At 40.9% G+C, this 25,587-nt stretch overlaps 1 protein-coding gene across 2 annotated transcripts in view; it reads right to left on the reverse strand.

Moving 5' to 3' along the window:
• The window catches only part of ctnna2 (catenin (cadherin-associated protein), alpha 2), a 290,592-nt gene extending 265,433 nt beyond the window's left edge, over positions 1 to 25,159 (reverse strand). The window contains exons 1-3 of one of the 2 annotated variants that reach the window (XM_027283800.1): positions 24,693 to 25,159; positions 19,356 to 19,563; positions 1,596 to 1,702 (exon numbers count right to left, since the gene is read on the reverse strand). In XM_027283800.1, the coding sequence (XP_027139601.1) occupies positions 1,596 to 1,697 (102 nt within the window). In that variant the 5' untranslated portion in view covers positions 1,698 to 1,702; positions 19,356 to 19,563; positions 24,693 to 25,159. The remainder of the gene's footprint in view (positions 1 to 1,595; positions 1,703 to 19,355; positions 19,564 to 24,692) is intronic. The other variant, XM_027283799.1, reaches the window with a different exon arrangement.
• Positions 25,160 to 25,587: the final 428 nt, after the last annotated feature.

The following is a 25,587-nucleotide window of genomic DNA, read 5'->3' on the forward strand; positions in this document are numbered from 1 at the left end:
GTTTGCTAAAAAGCAGACTGCAGCCAATCAGAGAACATCAGACCACTGAGAGAGGCTGACATCAGTGCCATCACTGGATAATCTGCCAGTCTGTTACTCCAGATGGGGGCAGTTACATCATGCCGAACAGTCAAAATCTTTCTTGGCAACGTTTCTTAAAGCCCCATTGTGTAATTTTTCCATAATAAAATAACAGCTTTTAAAATAATTTTGATGCTAACAGGAAGCGAGAGCTGGTGTCGTGCCAGAACCAGAGCTGGGCAAACAAGGCAGTTGGGCAATGTAACCAGGATTAGCAGCTTCTATGGACATAATGGAAGTGGCCCGAGAGACCAAACTGGATGTTGACAGAGGGAGCTGTGAACAGAAAAGAAAAAAGATGCCAAGCTGCACTTCTTGCAGTTTTCTATGAAGTAATATTTAGCTGGCTTTTAGTTATTGTTGATGATTCAGTTGCTCTTGTGAACATGTAAAAAAAAATCAATATAAAAACCTATTTTCTGTTTTGGAAGACATACATACTACTTTATCAAGACTTAACCCTAACCCTCCTAAATTTTACCAACATTATATACATGCTCTGTGTCAGGTGAACACTGGGCCACAGAAGCCTAAATCTGTAGAAGCTATGAATGGATTCAAAGAGATATTCAGGCTAGATTTGATAAACAAATCCAGAATCTACTAAATCTAAATGAAATTCCATGTCGCAGATTCACTCACAGTAAGCGAGGGTGACCTAAGTCATGTTCAGCCGTCTGTTCAGCTTGGAAGCCAAACAAAGTCAGTGCCGATGAGCCAGAATCTTTGGCAGTGACCCAATCAGTTTAACGTCTTTGTAACAAGTGATCCAGCAAGGTGCAACCACAAACAAATCAGTTTTGCTCTCATACTGAGCCATGACAAGTGTTTATTAGCCCATCACTATAACATCGTCAGACTTGCAACCCTTTAAACTGTAAGTGCGCACCCAAATTCTGCTAGCTCCCTCCCTCCCAGATTTTTTTTCATAAATGCAGCAGATGACTTTCCACTGCACAGGAATACAGGTGCCAGTAATCGGAGCTAAAAGAGCTTATCAGCCATGAGCAGCTTCTGTCTTCTTACTGTACATGTCCACACTGAAAATACAAAGAGCCCGCTGGAGCTTTGGCAATCACTGCGTTCATGGCGGTTTGTAAATATGTATGTGTTGTACCTGAGTTGTAACTTTATGCTAGCTAAGCTTGCGGCTCAGACAATCTCTGGTGTGTGTGTCTGTCAGTGAGGGGTCAGTAAATTTGCATTTCTGTCCACTGACCGAATGGCTGGTCCAATTTTACCAGCCACTCAATATATTCTCAATGTTTTTTTGGGTGTTGAGTGAAGCAAATCTACCAGTCCATAGAATATCTTACTACAACAAGACTAATTAATACAGATTTAAATAGGTTTTTAGCTGAAAAAAGTGATTGAGGCGTTTATGATCAGAAAATTATGAGAAAATATGAACTTGGATTAAGTTTTTGTCCAGTTTTATTACTTACTGTATATATAGAGAGGTACATGAGTTCTATTCAAACTTCAGTGGTCCATCACAGAGTTTACTGGCTTACCTGTGTGACCAGTGGCTCCAAAAGCCTCTCCACAGTCAGGGTGCGGATTTCAAGACTCTTGGGGTCCCATTTCAACAGGATGGGGGAGGTGGCGGTCGTCATGGTTTCTGTTGGAAGAAAAAAAAATAACAGATCAATATTTAGAACAATATTTTGTTGTGAAAAGCTTTGGGCTAATATCAGCTGTGACAGTTGTCACATTGTGCATTACATTTGCCCAAGGAGACAGGCGTGACTTGAGGTGTTCACAAAGTTTGTAGGCAGTGTCGAGGGAGCTGTGTAACAGCTCTTAAAAAAGACTTGTTTTGGATATAGGTGTGTGGGCATAAATGTTCCTGCAAAGCTGACAGGGTGACAAGACAGCGCATGGACAAGTTGGGTTTTTAATGATGGTGGAGGGCTTTCTAGGGCAGGCTTGTGTCTTCCACAGGCGGCAGCTGTGTCCCACCATGTTCTGTGCAGTCTTACTGTGTGCATAAATTATGGTTTTTTTGTGACTCCCCGAGAAAAATTTGCCAGCAGTTTTTTTTTCTTCTGAGTTTTCACAGGCATCGAGTTGTTAGATGAAAGCGTGTTCACACTGAAACATAAAACATTGTCTCCCCTATGTCAACAAATATTATAACAAGGTTATTTAATTGTTGTCACTGTATGCAGTACATACCATCAGTTGCCAGTGTTTAGGTTCATGGTGAAAGATATTGTTAGCCCTACCTGCTAACAGCCTGTGGATGACTGATCATAACTGTCATTGCAGAATACTATACTGAGGTCAGAGATATGGATTTTTCAGAAATGTCCTTGTAAGTAATGTTTAAATCCTAGCCTGACAAAGTCTTAACATGACATTTCCATTCAAACACTGAACCCCGCGTCAGTGGACATTGATTGTTTGTTTTTTTTCCAATAACCACATAACCCGTCATGGATTATTCGTTAATTAACAAATAACCTCTGACTAATCAGAAGCAAGCATTCACAGAGACCACAGTTCAACACGGGGGAAAAGTGCAAATTCTTAATCCTCACACACGTCAGCACATAAAATATAATGAAGCTCAGACAAAGACTACTGGCTGGCCCAAAACATGTGTTTTGTGTATGTCCAGTAACTGTTGACAGTCAGCAAATCTCGGCTCTGCACATCAAATACAACACAGGGCCGTCAACATTTCTATCAAACCATAAATGAATGGCTGGCGACCCCTCTAACCTTACATTTATGCCATTAACTTCCTTAATTAACTTCACCATTACAATATATCTCTCCACAGCTGGCACTCATTGAGTAAGGCTACAGTAAATTCGGAGAGAATTGTAATGTTCTTCCTCATTTGCATAGCTAGTTGTCATTCAGTGGAGGTTCGGCACAGACTTCTTTACGGTTCTTTCGAGAGAGTCTGAGTTGCAGATAAAATTAACCTGAAGTTCAACTCCTTGAGCTAATCCGACTGCCTCGTTAAAAGCCACGTGTCCATATTGTAGAAAACAGCTGAAAGTCACATAAGTGAGGAGATCCTGAGATGGAGATGAGCTCTGCAATATGAGTCTATCAGTTCATTGCAGTTTTTTAAAACCTGTAAGCTCGCTGAGGTTACATTAGGCGAATATGAGGACTGAACAGCTGGCATGGGGGTAGTAGCAGTCTGTTTGACTGTGGAGATGTGTTTCTACAGTAAGCAATTTCACTATGGGCCAGCTGGGACCAGCCCAGTCTACTGCCAATGTCGATGAGGCAGAAGGGAATAAAGAATGTGAATAAGAATGACAGATCTGGGCCAGAGGCCCCTAATACTACACACAGTGGGTTAAGATGGATGAACAGTAGGAAATCTGGCAACCTGGCACTATTGATGAAACCACAACCCGAACATTACACGACTCTCAAAAGACCATGGACCTTTAGATTCAAAAAACTTTCAGGCCTTTACTTATGCTGGTGTCATTACATTTTTTTCCCCCCACGAGGAAATCTGGACAGCAACAATGAATCAAGCTTTGTGTGTCTGTCAACTCATCAATCCATCATGACAGATCCTGGGGGAATGATGCATGTAATTTCTCTGTTCTGACATTTTATAAATTACACATACTGTGTTGGTTTGAGGGGTGGGATTGTGTTTGATTCAGGGTTACAGGCTTCATTTGCTTCTACCAAAACCTGTACACTTGCACAATGGAAATAAAGATTCTTTACACACTGCAAATGATGAATTAACAAGCGTGTATTCACCATTTACATTCAGAATCTCAATGTACGCAAAAGTATAGTCAACTTCAGTTGACTTCAGGATGATACGAACTACTGCCACCAATGGATTCAATTTGTTGCAGCCATTTATCTTTATTCAGATTAGCTGATGAAACACAAAAAACTGTTTTGGAATTCCAGGCAGCTAGTTAGATAATGATTGAGAATAAGTTAGAAAGAAACAATGTGGCAGCCTCTCTTTTTGAATTTGAGTTCGGCAGCTTTCCTTTTTGATACTGAAGGTTTCCCCGGCAGAGCTCGGTGACAAGCGTGGTGAAAATAAGCATGAGTGATGCAAACGCTTTGGCCCGAGGAACATGCGCCTGCTGAGAAAACAGCAGCGCTGTGAAAAATATCAGAGTGCCATTGTAATGCAATAAACAGAGTTCACTGGTGTATGACAGCATAACTTCTCAAACAGTAGGGAGGGGGGGTTGAAACTATTCTTGATACATTATGTAACCAAAATAATAATGGAAAGCAGTTTGTCCAGATATTGGGGAAAAGTGCTAAGTCATAGTAGGTGTGTCAGTTATAACTAAACTGGAAATGTCTGTGGCACTGTGGCTGAAATCCAGATCATGTCACCGTGCCATGTTTTTCGAGCATTAAAAGAACTCATCATACTCGAGTTTTAGGATTTATTTGCAAAAATATTTACTTCTTCCCTGCTAGACACTGACTGAAAACGTGTCGCACTGTGGAGTATTACAAACATCCATCATTTTTTTTACCGTTCACAGCAGCTTTTTCTTTCACCACTTTGTTAAAATTAATAGGGTACATTATTTTATTACGATCAACAAAGCATGTGTTCGACTGCTGTAAGTGCCATTTCATGACTTAATTAGTGTCTGCAGGAGAGTAAAATCCCCGTTTAGGTTTTTAGGTTGGTTCTCTTTGGAGACTTGAGTTGAGGGAGTGTGATCAGGCCTGCAGTGGTGCACGCTGATTCTGGTAAATTAAGACTCCCAGTCCAACAACAGCACTTTCAGGCTGGTTGCTTTCATGGCGTCTGCGTATTAGTGAGCTAACTACTCCCTATCAGTGTTTATAATGGATGCAACCTTAATGCATAAGTAGAAAATCATAGTAGTGTGTGTCGGTTATAACTATACTTAAACGATACATTTTAGTTGTCTTCATTTCTGGAAATTAAAATCATTAAACAATCCAGAATAATCAATAATGAAAATAATCATTAGTTGCAGCTAAGATAAAATGCATGCTGCTGATTGTGATGATAATAGCTGTCTAGAGTCTGAATGTAACCCGTACAGAGAGGGAATAGAGATGTGACTCGTTCAAATATAAATGCTGTCATCATCACAATAGAGGCTCAACTGAAAGATAGCAGACTGAAAGCAAAGCATGCAAATCACACAACACCATTAAATCACTGCCAGGCGGCAGCCAGTGCTCGGGTGACTCATGTCGTGCAGTTTATTGTTGTTGGGAGATCTCTGTAAATGTCACGACCCTGTCAGTGAGCGCTTTTGTATACCCCTTCATATCTCTGTTGTCGTGTGCATTGCATTTGTAAACGTAGCTACATTATGAATAAAACAAAATCTTCAAAGCCGGTGAAAGCATATTTTGAGATGATGCGGAGGAGATGCAGGGAGGCAAAACAAAATTCCCGAAAGTGTCTCACAAAAGCTAGAACAGAAACAGCTGAGAGACGGTCATCTGTCAAAGAGGCTGCCATCTATAATGTCGTTATTCAGCACATTCAGCTGCCCTGTTTAACAACAAATGTGATCATACAGGATGATGTCTGGGGAAACATTTCAGAGATCTATTTAAAAAGTCTCTCTTCCATCTATCACTGTCGCAGTGTCTCCAACTTGGTCTGGCTAAGATCAAGTAAAGAGTCACAGTTAATATTTAACAAACACAAATGTATCACAAGTTGAGACACTATGTTGTGGACATAAATATGAGCCTGTGATTTTTTTCTTAAGGCTCAATCCCACCAGACATTGTTGCGGTGTGTTCCGGCTGCACCGTGGTCGGCAGAGCTGACCGTGGTCATCCTGGTTTCAGAAGCATCCCAGATGCAGCTCTCCGCTTCGTGGAGACTACGTGACTGTTGTATTTGTGATACTAGCCGGAGGTCACACAGAAAAGAAAGTGTGCAGACTTAGGATCATAAAAACAGACAAGAGAGAAAATATTTTACTTCATAGCCTACCTGGGCTGGTGTGGAGAATGGATTCATAATAATAATAATAATGTTGCCGTGCCCCGCGGAGTCCAGGGGTTATAGTTTACAGATTTAAAGTAGAATTACACACTTAGCAAGACTGACAAGATCAGGCAGGGTTAGAGTCAGGGTCAACAATGTTGTGCATGTATTATAGGACATCTGGCCAAAGAACAATAAAGTTAACCAACATCAACATCATGGCTATGGCCATATAATAACTCTCCCCTACAGAAACACACAGCTGAGAACCGGTAGCTCTGCTCCAACACAGGTGCCCACACAGTGGCTCTCTTATCTGTCACAAATGTGCTTCCAGTGACTGTCACCTCCAGAGTCAACTCACTTCCCCGTGGAGGAACAGTGTCTGACAGTAGCATCTCATGGCTAGTTAGCTCTGACTACCAGGTTTTCATTGCTGTCTCTGCTGCTGAGCGGCAGTCTGTCACCATCCCCCCACCCGTGACCTGTGACCCCCTCTAAAAATCCCAAAGGTATTCCCGCACCGCAGAGTGAGGAAGAGTAAAATCTCTGTCAGATCTGTTTTTGTTCATCCAACATGTTATTGGCGAAGAGCATGAGTCAGATTTCAGTTGTTGTAATTTGTGAAATGTCTCGCCATCTGCTGCGTGTATGTCTGTGACACATGAGTGAAGCAAAAAAAGAGAGAGGGGGAGAATGGATGATTATTTATTCACGGCGCGGAGAAGTGTAAAATGTAAATACAGCAGGCGAGTTCAGACGGCACAGTTTATTGTTTTTGCATTTTAACTAGAAAAATCACAATATTAGTCATTAGCATTTCTATTCATGCGTATTTATGTGTGTGTGTGTTGTAAAGGAGTTTTGCACGTATGCTGCACTGTGTACCTACAAATGTTTACCCGCTTTTTGCAGCGTACAGCTGAGGCAAGCACTGTTTACGGCCATGTTCACGTCTTTATTCCCTGAATAAATCTAACGACCGTTTCCTCCTGCCCCGGGACTGACTTTTGAGGAAGGATGGCGATGTTTCAGAAGGTTTCGAATAACACAATAACACGGGGAGGAAAATGAGCCCAGCTGCTAGAGTTTCTAGGATTTATTCTAGAAAAGAAAGTGTGGCATGCATTTGCATAAACATTCTCTTCCTCTTGGCTAGAAGCTGATTGATATGTCGACAAAGATTCAAGCAGTTTTTGAAACAAAGTGAAGAAAGAGAGAAGTTGTGTGTGTTGCATTGTGGAGTATTACAAACTTCCATTAGTTTTAAATTTCATTACGCTATTAATATTAATAGTATGGATTTAACTACTGTGAGTGCTATTCCATGAGTTAATTAGTGTCTGCAGGAGAGTAAAAGTCTGTTTGGGTTTTTCGGATTGTGATTCTGACCACAAGATGCCGAGCGTCTTTGAGTTAGCAGGCCCGCAGTGGTGCACACTGATTCCAGTAAATTAAGCCTTCCAGACCAATAACAACTCTTTCAGGCTGGTCGCCTCCACAGCTTCTGTACTACACACTATTAGTGTTCATAATGAATGCAGCCTTAATGCAGCGTAGGCTCATTTCATACTTTATGAGTTTCTGTGTCAAACTACGTCATGGCATTGTATTGAGAGGCGTTTCTACTATTGACCTGCTTGAGTAAATCAAACACCTCCGAACGAAAGTGTAATGCAAAAACCACCGCGGACTCAAAAGTTACCAAGCTAGAACTTTAAATCAACATCTCACAGGTGGAGATGCTGCTGGCTTCAACCAAGTGCTGTTGTTCAGCATTCCTTTTCAGTGCTGGAAGGCAGCGTTCTCCCTGGTTCAATTCATCACCAAGTCTGCAGATACCGCGCCTGCTGAGTTTGGCAAGAAACGCTCGCCAAATCGTAGCTTCATTGTTAATTAGGTTTCTTGTTTTGTGCATTGGCATAAGGAATTTTTCTGTTGTCTTGGTTCATTAATCATTACTGCCTACTCGAGAAATTAAAGGCCTAAGTGTCGAGTGTTGGTACAGTTTCCATTTCCCTCGATTTACTGGTAAAGGAATTAATCATGGAAAATACAATGGAATCAGCATAGTTTTAAACATTGAGAAAGTAACTTGCAACTCACAAAATCTATGTATTATTGTGTAAGATAACAAATGATTAATGTTATGTACTGCTGCATTACTTCTGCAAAAACTGTTACGTCATGTATTTGAGCAAAATGTGCAAAAATCAGGGACACGACTTGAATACCAATACAAAAATCTTTAAAATGAACTGTATAAAACGTTCAGAGAGTCTAGCGTGATATTAAAACCCCATGCAGTAAAGAGAGTACCCACAAGTCAGGAGCAACAAAAAATAAAAACATCCTGATTGGGGCCATAATATCGCTGCTCATGTGAATTCTTGGTTGGAAACACTTTTTAATGGGATAAGACACAGATGGGCAGTCCAGATGCTCAGCGGTTAGCACTGCAGGCTCATGTGGAGTGTCCATATACCTCCGTTTTTCAAGTGGGTTGACTCCCCCACCACAACACACTGTGGTTGTTGGCTGTATAATGAATATGAGTCTGTTAGTTAGCTCTACAGCAAACTGCCTAGTCCAGCATGTTTACCTTTAATTTGTCTAATGATGGGCGTATTACAAACACAAACAGAAACTGACAATGTGTTTTAGAAGTGCAGTGAAACCAAGTGCTGACAAACCACGTATGTAGCATTAGAGAAGCACACAATTAGGTCTGTGTAATAGCGCTCTGGTATTTTCCTGAATTAGCAGCTTCAAAGCTGCCTTGCTGTTCTGCCCCTCTAACCTAGTAATGGTGTTGAATTTTGCACAACTGTGATAGTATGCGAGCAAGAGCCAGTGCCAGAGATTAGTAGTCAATCGACACATTTTTAACCACAGAATTAAACACAGATATTAACGCAGTTCTGTGATTGCTTTCGGTGATTCCCTCAAAACTCTCTCTCTTCATCTAATCCCAGCTAAATATCAATTACAGGATTTCGACTGTGAATGCTGGCAACAGAAAGTGAGTGAGAAATGAGACGATGGGAGGGGTTGAGACTGAGAGTGCCCCGACACTTGACATCCTGTCGCCGCTGACTGAATGACATGTGTTTCGTTATCGGGATTCAGGGGTGGCAACAATGGAGGAGTGGTAACAATGGCATCTGTAGCGAGCTCCGCCACGTGCTGCCATTTCCTGTAAGTCATTTGTCACCTAATGTAGGGTCTTCTTGATACTGTTTGTTTCTTTATTGCCCATTAAACAATATTATTACCTGAGGTTCTGCTGGTGTCAGCTCCTTTCTGAAATAATGCTGATGACATGGCAGAGAGACAGCTACTAACAGATCTAAAGTAATTACCTTGGTCGACCAGGTGTTAACCAAGCAGTGTGTGTTTGTGTGTGTGTGTGTGTGCACATTTGTGAGGGCAGGGACTCTATAGATCTTATTTTTATTAGTTGAATTCTTGCCTAAGGCCTCCTGTTGTTAAACCTCTGGTTCTATCACAGTCAGGGTTTAGAAAACTTCAGATTCAAGTCACCAGGGAGGAATATACACAAAAATTGATTAATAGTAGTAGTGTAGTAATTAGTAATTAATTAGTAACAACTGTGAAAGTGTAGTAAACAAAGGGACAGTTAGTTACAAACAATGTAAGTCAATGTAACTTCCCATGTTCATAAGTATAACATAAAAACGATGTGTAATGCACTTTGTGCTTGAGCCTCCAAATTGTTTGTTGGTTCTGATGTTGTTTTCGGGTAAAGATGCATTTAGTGTCTGAATTCATTTTAAACTTGAGCTGATCGCTCTCTGTGATTTACTTCACCGATCTAAGAAGGTCAGTTGTTTGCAGCACTTCAGTTCACATGAATTAATGCGAATGTAGAGCTGGAACTAACAATTGTTTTCATCACTGCTTCAATTGTTGATTATTTTTTATTTGTCTCCAAAGTGTTGGATGATAACAAATCATCGTTTTCAGTTTGTAATCATGGAAAAAAAGAAATAAGATACATTTAAGAACTCAAGGTCAGTGGCTTACCTGTTCATTTAATTCAAAACGAAAAGAAAAAACAAAACAAAAGCAGTCTGCACTGCAGCATCTGCAGGACTTTAAATCCTACAAATAGATTTGCGGGGTTAGCTGAGTCAAATCTCACAGATTAAATATCGTGTTGTCCTCATCAGTGTGTTTATGGAGTTATGCTGTGAGGCAATGGAATGCAGAGTTGGCCAATATGTACTTTTATGAGTAGTTATAAGGAGATATAATCTGAATTTACTCAGTTTTTTTCTGTTTTCTAGACTTAATGAAATAATGCAATGAACGAATGATATACGGACCGACCTTATACCAGACAATTTAGGTATTCTTTCTTAAAAAATTAGTAAATTCCTACGTCATTGTTATTATTTCCTGTCGACTGATGTTAACTGAATAACCGTTGCAGCTCCACGTGAAAGCTAACATTACAAAGTCTGCATCCTGGGATGTGGTTAAAGAAGATCGCCGTATTCAATAACTTCCACAAATTCAAAATTTCAACGTTTGACTAACATCTAGAACTGACAATCTCATTTGGAAAGTGACTGAGCCAAATTCAACGGCACTAATAACAATTGGCGCAGACAGATGCAGACGAGGCCTCTGACAGTTCATTAAAATGTCCTCTCAGACTACAGTGAACACCGGCGACCTTTCGGGCAACTCGCGGATGAAACCCTGTCAGGTAAAGATTCATTAACACCGTAGTGATATTTTCAAATGATACACCTGACATGCCCGAGGGACATCTTGCAAAAAAAGCAAACCAGGAGTGACCTGGATAATCAAGCGCAGACGGATTCCTGGAAATAAGTGCTTTCACACCGTAGTTAAGACAGAAGTACCTTCTGAGTCGAACAGTACCAGGGTTAGCTTTTTAGCATGAGTTGCACCCTCGTGTGAACTCACTGCTGAGTGAAAATTCAAAAATCTCCCAGGGGGCAAAGAAGCAGAAGGGCTTTTTTAAGACCACAGGGATCAAGAACCAGTGATCCAGAAGATGAAATCCAGTCTGCCGGTCATGAATGTTGAAAAAAAAAAACATCTATGAAGTCTAAACACATTCCCCACATTAGACAGAGATAGAAACAATTTTGCGAATGCATTTCAGTTGTGCCGTCTATTATGTGCAGCTTTCATTTTCCAGTTTGGAAGCTATCTTTCCTCATGCCTCCAAGTCCAAATAGTCCTATTATTTTCTCATGCCAGAGTTTGTGTGGACAAAAAAAAAAGAATGTGAATGATGTACGGTAGTCTTAATGGAATAAATAAAAAATAATCCCAAGGCCCTCTGTCGTTCACATATGCCGCTTTTGGTGTTCAAGACGCCTGACTGCAAGGAGCTGTGGCAGGATGATGAGTGCATCTCAACAAAACAAGTAGCGGCGGTGACAGTTAAGACAGATATTCTGCTGAGTCAGAGCTTTGTTTGCGTGTCTGTATTGATTGAGCACCTGTCATACAGAGCCACTCCATCCATCCAACTCTCTATTGGCAATACTAAAGAAAACAGATGGCAATAGAAGCATTCAACACTGTTGGCCCTCCTAACACAAACAGAAAAACCCCCCGCTGCTGCCTCATGTGGTGCCTGTGGTTTCGGTGTTGCTGCTGCACTACACCACAATATACTGCACGGGATAAATATTAGATTAAACGTGATTATTGAGGCCTTGAAAAATGTCATTAGTCATACTACTTCCCTTGAACATATCTTGCAATAAGTAAACAAAGAGAATGTTGCTCACCGCATCGATAAACTGATACATTTCACACTACTGTGCATTAAATTGCGTTTTGTATTAACAGGAATATGCATCTAAATAATGTATTATTATATGTTTTGTCTGCTTGAGCGCACCGACACTAATGTGCTACAGTAAGTCAATGTAGTTCGTCGGTCTACGCACACACATTTTGACTCATTCTAAATGTCATCACATCAAAATCTGGAAAAGCTGCAAGCGGTCTCTCCTCCATCTACTAACTCCAAACAGAGCGTCTGTTTGCAACGCTGCTCCGATGGATGGAGAAGCATTATGGAGCCTGCCCTCTGCCACTGGTCCATCTGCTACTTCGCCATGTTCACAGTCACATCCACACGGCTTCAGTGGTCAGCTGAGTTTCCAGTTCTAACCTGACAGACACAAACTTGCATGCTGTTGCAGAAAAAAGTTAAATGCACACAACCGTGAACTCTGGTTTCCTCCAACAGTAAGAAGACGCACAGCTCTACTCTAAATTGTGCGTGCACGTTGCCGTTTGTGTGTTTTTAACCCTGACAGATTGCTGTCACCTTACCTGTCACCCCTGGATTAGCAAGATCATTATAGGCAATGCCAATTTCACCAACATATTTCCTGCCAGTTGGAGTTGTTGGCACCTTTTTTCACCGCCACTCTTCAAGAACTCATCCGATCATCAATATTGGATCATATCTAGATGTCGTCATTTGTTTTGAGCCAGTCGTTTGTCCGATTTTTATAGGCATGACACATTACACACGCCAGGCTGCCATAACTCTTTGATGCTTGTGTGTGAATTCAGCCAATCTCACAGCAGGTGACGCACACATACTGTACCAACCCTGAGTGAAATTTCATTACATCATGCAGTATTGGCATTGCAACAACATAAGTCATGTCAAAGCCATTCGGCACGGCCGCGTGAGTCAATGTTTGTGCTATTCGACTTCACAGAAAGCCCTAATGTTTTGGATATAATTCATAATAATAGGCTCTAGGGCTGTCACTTTGTATTCAAATTCAACTTTTGTTCAAATGTGGGCTGAAAATATTCAAAACAAATATTTTACAATGTAATATTTAATAGAAAGTTTGAATTAAATGAGTCATCCAGCAGAGGGATTTCTTGCATGCCCTCTGAATGGAGGAGGACACTGGGAAGCAAAGCAGTGTGTGGAAGTGTTGTTTTTTTTCGTCCGACACTGTAGATGCAAAATTCCCAACAAAGATAAGGCTGCTTGCCAGCTTTGTAAACAGCAGCTGCCTTACTCTTCAAGGACAACAAATCTGAGCGTCATCCGCTGGCCTGACACCCGAAATGACAGCTGAAGCACCTGAGGCGAGTGGACTGACGACAACTTTACGACCTCGTATGACTGTCTGCGGTTGCGTGACACCACACAGGAAGAATAAAAAAGAATAAGTAAAAGGGTGGAGCGCTCTCCCAATGGACTGACATCACTGGCCAACACATGCATTTTGAATCATAGCAGCCCGAGTGTCTTCCATTAAACACAGACAATTGTACAAGTAATATATGTAGCGGTCTCTCACTATGTACAGTGAATGAACAAGGAAACAAAGCAAATAAAGTCATTCACGTTGAGTCACTCGTGCACTCATGACTCATTAACGCTTACATCTCAAGCACTGCAGATTATCGGCATATTCAAAGCTCACTAAGTGTATAGTATGATTTCAATTAGCTCCTTTGGGGACCTTATCTCCTAATTTAAATCTCATCCGGTAGCCTTAAAAAGGAAGAATCAAAAATCAAGACTCCTCCCTCTGTGGCTCCACGTTGACGTGGATTAACTTCGCCACCATGAACGTATTAACAAATGAGGTTAATGCACGATAAGCAGGAATGATGAGGGAGCAGGAAAAATAAGGTCAACCCAAGTGCTAAAGCAAGCAGGATCTAGTATCTAAATGTTTATGTAGCAGCAACGCATGCATGAGAGAAGAAAGTATTAGGTTAGAACATAACATTTTCTGTAATAGCATTGTAGATCATACAAATAAGACAGTAGTTTTAAGGTTCACTGCAGGGCTGTGAAGCATTGTGTTGCTACGGAAAGCAGCTTCAGCTGCACAAAAACATGGACAAAGTGTCAGGCATGAGCACAAACAGGCAGTCATTGACGGTGAGAGCCTGTTAATACTTCATATTCAAAAGCAAAGATTTGAATGTAAGGCTAGACCTCTTCATATGCAAACATGGGCAGAATTTTGTGACTAAAAAAAGAGATGAGAGACTCAAATGTTTGTTGAGCTGATTCTTTGCTTTACAACAATATCAGGGAACAATGTTTTTTTTGTTTTTTTAAAATCCGTATACTGCGAGAGCCAGAACTAGATATTCTTAGCCCTGGAGTTTTTGCAAATACATGCATATTCGCACAGATAAAACTATTCAAAAGTTTAAACTCTGCTTGCACTGCATAAAATAGGCATCAGAGCCCATTTTACCACACAACACTAAGTTTGTGACTACAATTCCTGTCATTTGTCATTATGGAAAGTTAATATGCCAACGCTGCACTGACCTAGATTCAGGGGAGAGTTAAGCGCATACGCACACACACACTTGCGTGGAGCAGTGGTGGTGGTGGTGGTGGTGGGGAGGATCTCTCTTTAAAAGCAGAAGTCAAGGCTCAACCTGTCATATCGCTACTCTCCAGAGCTATGTTCTCAGGGCGGCCAAAATAGGCTGATCAAAGTAGAGCGCAACCTGTGAAATTCTCAAAGCAGTCGTGTTCTCTTAGGGAGTCTTTAAAAACACAATGCGCACACCGCAAAGTTGGATAAATGCTCTTAAACCACGTCTTCTGACTGGCCTCGGACTGGCTGGAATGCGTCTGTTAAAAATCCTGTCGGGACACCTCGAACAAGTTTGAAATAAACTGCTGTTCCTGCAAGACAGTGTCTGTGAGATCATGTGTTGTATTTGGTCTTCTAAAAACCTGGTCCTATCCTCCTCCATCCTATAGATACGGCCCATCAGAGTGCAAAGGTTAAGAATTTATTTGCCATCTTTTTTTGTCTCACCCACAACACTTGTTGGACTACAGACTAATTATTTAATGCCAAAGACATTTAGACATGCTGCAGCCTGAATGAGAAGTAGAAAAGTTATCCAAAAATATTAATCTTCTTGGATGAATATTCGGAAAATAAAACTGAATGGGATTGACTATGAGTTCAACATTTCACATCTATAGAGGTTTAGACACACGACACAAGTCTGAATGCCAAAAGTGAGACCCCTAAAAGCAGAAGATGAGTGTCTACCTGGTGGAGTGTACAGGTTGGATGTTGCCTTTAAAGCATATGGTGAACACTTGGCGACCTCCCAACTAATTCCCATGATGAACCTGAATGCATGGCTATCCACTGCGAATATCATTTAAACTCCCCTTCGGAGAGCTATTAGAGGCAAATCCCTCTTTTACCGCAACGATACAGCAATGCATCTGCCTTGACATAAAACGTCCAAAGCAGACGAGTTAACTGCTTTCCACCGTAATCACATTTTTGTGCCAAACTGATCTAGGGGTCTAAAACAATTGCGTTAATTACTTCGCCATGACAAGATTCACAGCCTTGCAGGAATCTTATCAAATGCTCTCCCACTTATTTATTTTGCAGAGAAGGAGCGTGGCGTTGAAGGTATTCTGTGCAGTTCTCAACTACTAGCACCGTGGAGAAATCTTTTAATGTTTTTTTTGTGGATTCTGATCTACAATTTATGGTGAGGAAAAATGCTAACAAAAATAAGAGTGTGCCAGAAAAAAAAAGAAGACCGCTAGCAGGTATATAAATGTAAACAAAGACCGGTTCAAAATATTTCAGTTGTGAGGAGGAAGCTTGGGGGTGATTCTGGTGAGAAACACAACATCTAAACATAGATTTTGTCTGTTTACAAGAAAACTCTTTAATTATGTGAAATATACATTGTTGTCTGAACAGTATATGTCACGCAACAATGTTGTCCATTCCTTACTGTTGAGTTTTACTCGTCAATTATGTATTGTCCTGCCATCCTTCTTTTCAAACAACACTTTAACACCAGTCTGTTAAACACTATTGACTCAACATGAATTTAATGTCATTTCATTGTTACCTCCTGCAGCTGCAACCTTTTTACTTTGCGCTTTTTAAAAGAGATTTCTGAGAGTCATTCCACAAAGCAGTTGTGAGAGGATGATCATTTGCCATCATTCTGAATGGGACAATGAGTGCCATCTGACCCAGCTTTGCGGCCCTGCTGTCAACGCGTCGGACAATGCTCAGCTGTGACTTGAAAGGGAGAACACAGGTTTCCACTGATCATCATTTGTTACACTAGAGTAATACGGGATTGCTCTCACACTAGAGTAGATATGTGTAGTGACTTATAACCCTGCTAAGCATAAAATCTGCTCTATTCATCTTACAGATAATTGGATATGATTGCAGAGCGCAGGTTGTTTCATTAACAGCGGCCGAAAAACGAAGCTATGACGTCACACCATTGATCTTAATCGACTGCAGCAAGCACCTTTAAGACACTGAGGGTCAATGATGTTGCTGCATGTTCTGTAGTTTATAAGTAAAACATGGACTGTGCAAGGAACTACATTCCAAAGACAGGCTTTTATTACTGGGTACTGTCATGGGACGGGTTAACCAAAATAATGTCATGGGATTAAGCCATGGCAGTGATCTAGTATAAACAGGTCAAACGCATGCTGAGTACAGATTTATAATCTGACAACAGACTTGGGGTTTGTGTGTAAGAGTGGTTACATTTATAAAGAATGAACACTGTACATAGTCACTCGCATGCCTAAAAGTATCTACTTAGCAACCAAACCTTTTATTATTTCTAAATGGCAAAGACTTTAAATGTACCTGTTATATTTCTGAGTATTATAAATGTGATTGTTCCCATGAACAGGACTGTATATATACTTTGTGATTTTGAAATATATGAAAATTTTGACTTGAATTAAACCTTTTTATTACTACTTGTGTTTATATTTCATCTTGAATTCATTATATCGCAGAAATTTAACACACCCATCTGCTGTCTTGTATTTCATACTGTAATTCAAACCCAAACATATTTTTCAGCCACAGACATAAGTTATGTTATTATTACAAAATTATGTTGTGTGCCTTTTGGGGCGTGAGTTTCAAATCACTGAAAAAGTGAACTGTCTAATTTACTTCAATTCAGAGTGTCATCCTGAATTTAGTCCAGCAATGAATTTTTTAAGAAATGACTTTTCAGTAAGATATATTTGTGCAGCTGCAACTCCAGATGTGAGGAAGCAATTAGAAAAAGGTACAAGCAAATGACTGCATTCCATTTATTCTAATCTCTGCTAATGCACAGTCCAACATCTTGTGCAAGTTAAGCAAGCTTGTTCAGCATCAGGTCAACATGGAGTTACGCCATGAGACACACAAAACAGTCAACACCGACAATGGCCACAAAAACTTAATGAGATCAAGACTCCTCACTCTTCATATGAATATATTTCTTTAAGCTGCCTCCGCCTAGCAGCAGTTACATAACCCTCGAGATTGGTCTTGGTCTCGGGACCAGTCTCAAGACTTTTTGAAGGTGTTGTTTCAGAATTGATCGTGCTTTTACTCTATGTTTTCTCAGTCTCAGACAAAGAGGACTCAGGACCGGTCAAGACCTGTGGGGATAATAATAAATTGTAATTGAAGTGAAAACATCCAACAACTATTTTTCACTCTCTGCATCCCTTCACATGCATTCAAAGAAACTATGGCTGACTATAAGTAAATGTCCAACAAATGTCCAACAGCATCCAAAAGAAAACACACATCAGTCTGTCAATGCTCCCACACAAAATACTAATGGCTATATACTGTATGGTCTTGGTCTTAACTTGGTCTCAACCCCTCAAAGTCTTGGTCTTGATACAATCTGTTCTTGTTCATGCCTTGGTCTCAGTTTAGGTGGTTGACTACAACAGTGGCTTCTACATCAGCTGAAGGTGCAAATACACCAGTGACTACTAACTAGTTAAAATAAAAGTCAAAATAAAATCTTTGTAGCATATTGTCTGATGTCAATCACCAACATCATTTCATTGTCTTTGAGTAAAACAGAAATCCTAATTGGCAAGCTCTATTCGTACTATGGGTGGACTTGAATGTGTTGTTCAGAAAGCTAACACAGCAAAGGGACAAAAAAGTGGCTTAAAAAAAGGATAACTTTGACTGACTGTGGGAGATGTAGACAGAAAGCAGACTACACAAGTATGATGATAATTTCTGAGAAAGTGAGGGGGAGATTAAAAAGAAATGTATGCGTTTGTTGCACTGTCAGGAATTCCTGTGAAAATCACTAAGCAGCTGGGACATTTTAAGCCTTTAACACCCCAGTTTTTGATTTATTTATGGAAAAGATCTATCTTATCCTGACTTAAGAGGTTCATTTCAAAACGTTTTAAACTTTTTTTAAAAAAATGCCCTTAAAGGATATGTCCCCAGCCACCCACTTCAAGCTTTTGGCTAAGCCCCCTGGAAGTCAAATCCTAGACTCTCCTGCTGGTCAGCATATAGATTTTCAGTAAGAGGGGTGAAGAAAAGCACTCACCTAACAATAGAAAAGTTAATGCACCAAGACAGAGAACACACACTGTGTGGGGGAGGAGCTGGGCCCATACTGGTCCCAGATGTAACCAATGGTGGGGGTGGATAGAGAGTGAGACAAGTGAGGCCTGAGTAACTGAGATGATGAGAGGCTTGAGTGGCCCAGAGCAAGGCTCACTGCGCAGATTTGTTTTTGATAGGATCAAAACAACATGGGGACGCGAGGGAGGACGGAGAGAACTTTCTAGTGGCCATAAAAATGTGTTAACGTGACCTCTCATAGCTGGAGAAACACGATTGATTGTGCGAGTGAGAACCACAGCCCATGTTTGCACACAAATTATGCACAGCTCAGCAAGCCGCATTGTCGGTGCCCATTCATTGATGCCTACATGCTACATCTACAAAAGTCACCAGATGCCTGTTTGTATGGACGTGCGAGCTCTCTCGTCACTGCTGAGGCCGACAGGAACTACTTCATGAGCTAGATTCAATCCACGACTAGCATCTCCTTGTAACTTCATTAACATAGTAACGACAGATTTAAAAAAATAATAACAATAATCATATTTTGTAGTGAGTGTGGATGAAGATGGAACGTATTTCATATCACAATCATCCCCGGGGAATATTGTTGATTTTACAAAGGAAAACTAATTTATGTAAATTGCCATAACCAACGGGGAGCTGGATCAGTTACTTATAGATTAAGTTTCTTGGGTAATTACCACATATCCAAACTATCCAATATACTGGAGAAATAAGCTGTGTGGAAAATACAATATCAAGCACATCTCAAAGAGACTAGGGCATATATATATAGTCATAAATTACCTATAGTCATCACTGTGAGAGTATATTTTCAAGCTATGCTGCACCACTAACTTGCTCCCAAGTGAATGACTTACCCTGACTACCAGATTAAAAGTGACTTGAACACACGCAGCTCCGACTTCAAAAAAAAGGACTGCCTTTGATGCTCACAGTTCAAGACATCCTAGACTGCATGAATAACACGAGTTCTTGGAGTGAGACGTAGCCGTCTATGAAGGTGATGAAATGATCCACATCAGCTGGATAAATTCAGAAGAATCACTGAGGTGGTTCTGCCTGTACCTGCGAACAAAAAAGCCCCTTGTTGTCACTTCTTACACCCCGGAACGATCGGGCCACAGAGCAACAAAAGAAAAATGCTATTAACAATTCAGTCTTCAAAATCAATTACTTTCCAAGAGGCTGTGACATCTGTGGGAGGCTGAGGGAGAATCATTAAAAAACAGTGGTGAAAAATTCTTGGCAGCAGCTTGGCATCACACTACAGTTACAACATTTCAATGAGAAAAGGTTGCCGTCTGCTAACTGACACATTTTTACTCTCCCAGTTCGTAGGAGATATGAACTCCTTTCACTCTCTCTCCTCTCTCTCTCTCTGTGTGTCTCTCCACGACTGTTTCGACTGATATGGCTAAAACCTTATCGCAGGTAATTTCACCCCTTAATTCAAGCCGTTAAAAACAACTTTAATTTTATAAACAGGGCTGCTTGGTTTTCATGCTCTGCTAGTTTTCCAAGATTTCCAACAATAATTGCCGTCAGCTGGAAGCTGTGTATTTACAGAATGTACAATCTGATACTAATAGAAAGTGAAGTCAAAATGAATGTTTAGGTGTTTTTTATCAAATATGTACACTAGTACACCGGTATCTGGCTCCACAATGAGTCAAAAGTCATTGTATTCAGGTATTTTTCATGGTATTTTGGGAGTTTTTCATGTCCTGACAAAAGTTGCGGATGACTCATCTTGTACTCGGGGGCGTGAAGTAATTTTGCATCGAATGAAATGCTTTCTCACTTCTGATGCCACCACAGGAGAGCGATCCTGAGGGCTGCTAAACGCATTTCGTCATTGATTACCGTACAAAAACACAACTTTATAGCTTCATTCACAGATTTTGGTGAAATTGGATCATAATTTATAGAAAGTATATTTGCTGGTTTTCGACCTGATGTTCTCAGTTGCTCAGCTTCCAGCTCCTGATTGAGAGAGTTTCCTAAAGGGCAGATAGCTTTAGACTAATGGTTTGCTAAAGAAGATGAACGCTAACTGCTGCTCAGTGAATCTGCCATTAGACGGCAACAGAATCGGGCTCATCAGCCAAAACCGGCCAACCTGTGGTTTGAGCACAATCTCTAAGACCAACAATTAACAATACATTACTGAAGAGATTTACAGGCTAGACCAGCAGCTAACTGGTGTTAGCTCAGTCAGCCGTGCACGAAAACTGACTCATCCCTGGGATGTCAGGAGCCAAACATGGCAAGAAAATCACCTCAGTAGGCTACTGTATTCCCTGCTAGACTAAACACCGCTGGTTTTGGAGGTTCTGACCCGTGTTTCACTGGAAGATAGAAGCTGACACTAGTTCATAACACTACTTGCAATGCAGTGGTGCTACTGGCTACTGTAAATGCCAATCATGACACAAAAAGTCATGATTGGTCCCATTTGACAGCTTAAAATCTGTCACTACCAATGAATTGTGCTAAAAATCGAAACAAAGCCTGATGGCATGGCATTATGATAGATAATTGTGAAACGATGTTGAAAAAGCTACAAATAAAAAGTGAACTTACGTACACAACAAATATCCCTTTTCTTTTCTTTAAAAAGCAAATGATTAAAACATTAGTGGCTGACTGATTTCATTTGGCTGGTTGTAAAGAAACATTACCACTAGTTAAAACGGCCAGACAGCAGATTTCATCATCAAACTTGTTTATAGGTACTCGCTTTCACTGATACGTTTGCTGCAAATCAACCCGTACAAGCTATGTTGCTACAGGCTGAATCATGTTCCATCAACTCACCAGAAGTGAACTGAATACGATGTAGACAACCAGCTGCATGAAAACATCAGGCAGAGGAGGGTGTGTCTTCAAGAACCGGACACCACATCATCGAGCCAACATGGATTTTGAATCCGCCCTCCACGTTCTCAAAGTCTTGCGCAAGCTTTTGTTGGCTAAAAGTGTCGGATTCCTACAAGTCTGGAGCGCCCGTTAAAAAATTCAGCCCCGACCTGAATATGAGATCTAAAGCTGCATAAGATATGAAAACTTTGATTAAATATTTCCACGCAAGTAAAGTTGTGATGACACAAGAGGTGCGCAGGCTTTACCACTCCTCATTTATTTAAAAAACGCTTTTAGCTTCGTGAGAAACAGACAAAACACGAGCCTCGCTCACTGATGACTGATGCTTTGTGAGCAGCAGTTTCTCTGTGAAATGTCATTCAACCGCACAGACTTTGGAATAATGGAAGGATGGGTTGATGTTTTGATTTTCTTTAATGATAGTCCTATAGAGAATGAAGCTGAAGCTGTAACAATATAAACCTTCACTGCAACAGCTCTTTCGCCAGGCACTGTGGGTGTGGTCTCAGGCAGACTAATAAGACATGAAAAGGAACTTAAGAGAATAACCTCGTTCTTTCTTGCTGCACCAAGCTGCTGCTGACACTATACTTTCAAGCACTGCTGGATCATCCACTTTATTGTCCCCCCTGAAACAATAAAGCGCTCATTCTTTTTTTCTTGTTCTGCTTCTGTACAGTCCAATGTGGAATAATGTCATAGAAAAAAAAACAGATTCATGAAGCCGATTTAGCATATTCCCAAGTCGAATGCTGTTGAGTAGGTCTAAGCAGGAGTTACCGAGCGTCCCCAAGCACACACACAACATGTTTAAGACACTTAGCCAAGTGAGAGTGTTTGCTGTCACTTCAGTGCAGTTCCACATTACAGCATAAGGTAACACAAACCCTGGGGTTAGGAGAGTTCAAATTGATGTGGTAGACAAGAGCGCTACGAGTATCGATCGTTCTGTGTTGTTTCTGTTGCCTCATCTCTCATCTCTTAAACAGTATCAAACATTTGTGCAAGAACTCAGAGTGAGAGGAAAGCCTGAGAGGAAAAGGCAATCCTGTTCCACTTAGCGAGGCTACCATGGCTACCTTAAAGCTCCGCTTCAGTACAACGACAGGGGGGTTCATGGTGTTCAGCCAATATCGCTTCCTCTCCCAGGAGACCGAGAACACAATGCACTCCCGACTGCCATTGATTCACCCCTAAATTATGGCTTTTTCTCTTATCTCCAGAAGCAGGCTTTATACTGAAAATGACATACAGTTAAGTGAGCCAAAATATGCAGATGATTACATACAGGTGGCTGTCTAAGCTTGTGAATTTGGAAGTGTTCAATGAGGATTGTAAAAGATGTGCTACATACCGGCTGAAAATAACTCAATCATTAGATTGATTCTGCTCAGTTAGGAACAAAACAGCTGTTTTACTTTCCCAAAAACTGTTTTCTAAGTTTAAAAAAACTGGTGCGGTAACTAACAGCATCATTCTCAATATGGATGTAGTCGACTGCAAAATGACACTGAAGGTTAAATAAATAAGCCCTTTGCATAAAAGATGGTCTTAAGCAGATGGTTTGACGGTGATACACATATGTAGTTATCTCCCAAAGGGCAGAGAAGAGTCTGTCCATGCTTGGCAGCCTCGAATCACAGCCACTGTGTCATCTGTCTCCAGTCAATATTTAGTGACAGATATCTTTAATAGTTTAAAAATGAACAGCTTAAGTCATTTTTTACATACAAAAATGTCAAACAATGAGCTGGAAGGATGAATTGCTGCTTTTTTAAATCATTGTAGATTTAAAAAATGTATGTTTAGACTATGTTTCTGACAAAAGAAGATGCATTGCGATGTTGCAAATAATGTCTCACCCATAGCAGATCTATAAACTCTTCTCTGAAACTCAAAAGACACTTCACACAGCCTCACCCTTTTGTGAGGCTGTCCCATAAAAACGACACGGTAAACATATGACGGGGGGGTAGACCCACACGGCCCTGACAGTCAGCCTGAGCATACCTCCTTGCCAATCAAAAAGGTTTACAATCTAAATACAGCCACTATGTGACCTCTCTTGGAGGCCTCTCTGGGATTCCTTGTCTCCAGTTACAGGAAGAAGAATGTGACAAACTACACTTGGCCACAGAAGCTTTCTGGCTCTACTGTATACTGCTGAATGAAGCTCGAGTCTGCATGATGCATGCCTTGCAAACCTAACACACACACAAACTCTTGATATATTTTGCAATAGAAATCGTACTGAATGAATCAAAACATTTTTTTTTATGTAATTCCTTAATTTGTTGTTAACTTGTATTTATTTAATTTGTTTTCTTCCTTCTAATGTGTATTTTATTCTGTTTTGATGTTGTGCAGCACTTTGAGCAATGTCTTGTTCTGTTTAAATGTGCTCTATATGTATATAAATGGACTTATGACTTATGAATTTAAAACTGGGGCTGCAGTGTGCAACATGCAACATCACTGATTTGAACAGTGATTGTGCTTTACACTACTTGAACTGTCATCAGTGTTAAAAGAGCTAACAGGGACTTGACTGTGAAGTAATGTTGCACTTGCAGGGTGAGGCATGGCACGGCTTGTGTGTGTGTGTTTGTGTGTGTGTGTACATCTCTACTTGAAAACGCTCGAGTCAAGCGCGAATAAAAAAGATTTTTAAATTTAAAAATTTTGCACGACATTAGCGTGATTTGTTATTGAGACAACGGCGTGCTGAGTGTATGTGGTACAAATAAACACAAAAATATTACACACGGAGAGAGGAAGAGAGAGGGCTTCTTTTTTTTTTTCAAACGGAGTTCCAGGACGGTTAAAGAACCGTTAGCGACCGTTAACGGTTCTTTAACCGTCCTGAGCTCCAGGACGGTTAACCGTTATTTTTTAAAAAGTGGCCGGTGTCAGTTAGCCTAGCACACTTCCACCTGCTAACCTAGCTCCCAGGCTAACCCCGACATAAGGCTCCGCCTGCCCTGGGAAAGTCAGCCCGGAGCTTTCAGCACTGGAGCTCGCTGGATAGCGGCTTGTGATGATAATAACCGTTAGCAGGAGTCGGCAACACAGATTTTTTTAAAAAACGAGCTTCAGCTCAGCAAAAAAAAAAGAGAGAGAGACGCCATTGGAAGCGTGCTGTGTGGTGAAGAGCTGGAAAGTATTTATTTATTTGCCTCCCCCCTCTCTCTCTCTCTCTCCAGCAGCAGCAGCACAATGATGAATGAAAAAGGCGGACCTCGCCTGTTAAAAAAAAAGCTAACGTTAGCAATACTATAACGGTTGGAATGAGCTAACTAACGGTTACGCACCTTTAACCGTTGGGAGATGACACCTCGTGCAGGTCCACAAACTGTGTTACAGTCTCGCGGAGTATTCCCCCTCTTTAAAAAAAAATCAAAACGGCGTCCTCCTTGTTCAATTTTTTAAAAAGAAAAACCCAAGCGACTCAGCTTTCCTCAATCCTGTGGTGCTGAAAGCTGAGAGAGAGAGAGGGGAGAGCTTTACACGCTTTCTGTCGGGTGTCTCAGGAAATTGCCTCCTCCTCCTTTTCCTTTTCCTATAGCTTCCTCCCTTTTTTTTTTCTCCCCCCTTTGCGAAATAATGACCCCTCCCAGCGCTCTCCGGCTTACAACAACAGTGTAGGCAGGTGCAGATGATGCTGCGCTAGTAACGGAGAGCCTTGCAACATAGTGGGCTATAGTGTGGTAGATTCCGGGGGCTTGTCAAATCAGAAGAGAGAGTCTCCGTCGTCGTTGACGCATGCGTGCATTTCTCTCCACCAGTGTGAGGACGCGCCCTGCCAGTGAACACAGTGTGTGTGTGTGTGTGTGTGTGTGTGTGTGTGTGTGTGTGCAGATTTGGCATATTCTGAGGAGAGTGCATGCAGTTTCCAGTCGTAGTAATAGTTAGAAAAGCATAACTCTGACTAATGTGAATGTCATAATGTATAAAGAATGATAAAAGGGAATTTTGGGCCCCATGACAAAAAAAACATCCTTCCACATCTCTAGGACCTAACTATCCCATCAAAAGATTTACATAACTCTAATTAAAGGCTTGCAACTGTTTTGCGTCTTGTATTACTAGTACTAGCACAATATTTACTGCTGGTGATTTGTACATGCATGCAAGGCTGCATACAGTGTGCAGTGCAGTTCACTATTTGATGCAAGATTAAAAGCCACTTAACTTTTACTGCCCAAA

Source organism: Larimichthys crocea, chromosome X, assembly GCF_000972845.2.
Source record: "Larimichthys crocea isolate SSNF chromosome X, L_crocea_2.0, whole genome shotgun sequence".
Taxonomy (NCBI): domain Eukaryota; kingdom Metazoa; phylum Chordata; class Actinopteri; family Sciaenidae; genus Larimichthys; species Larimichthys crocea.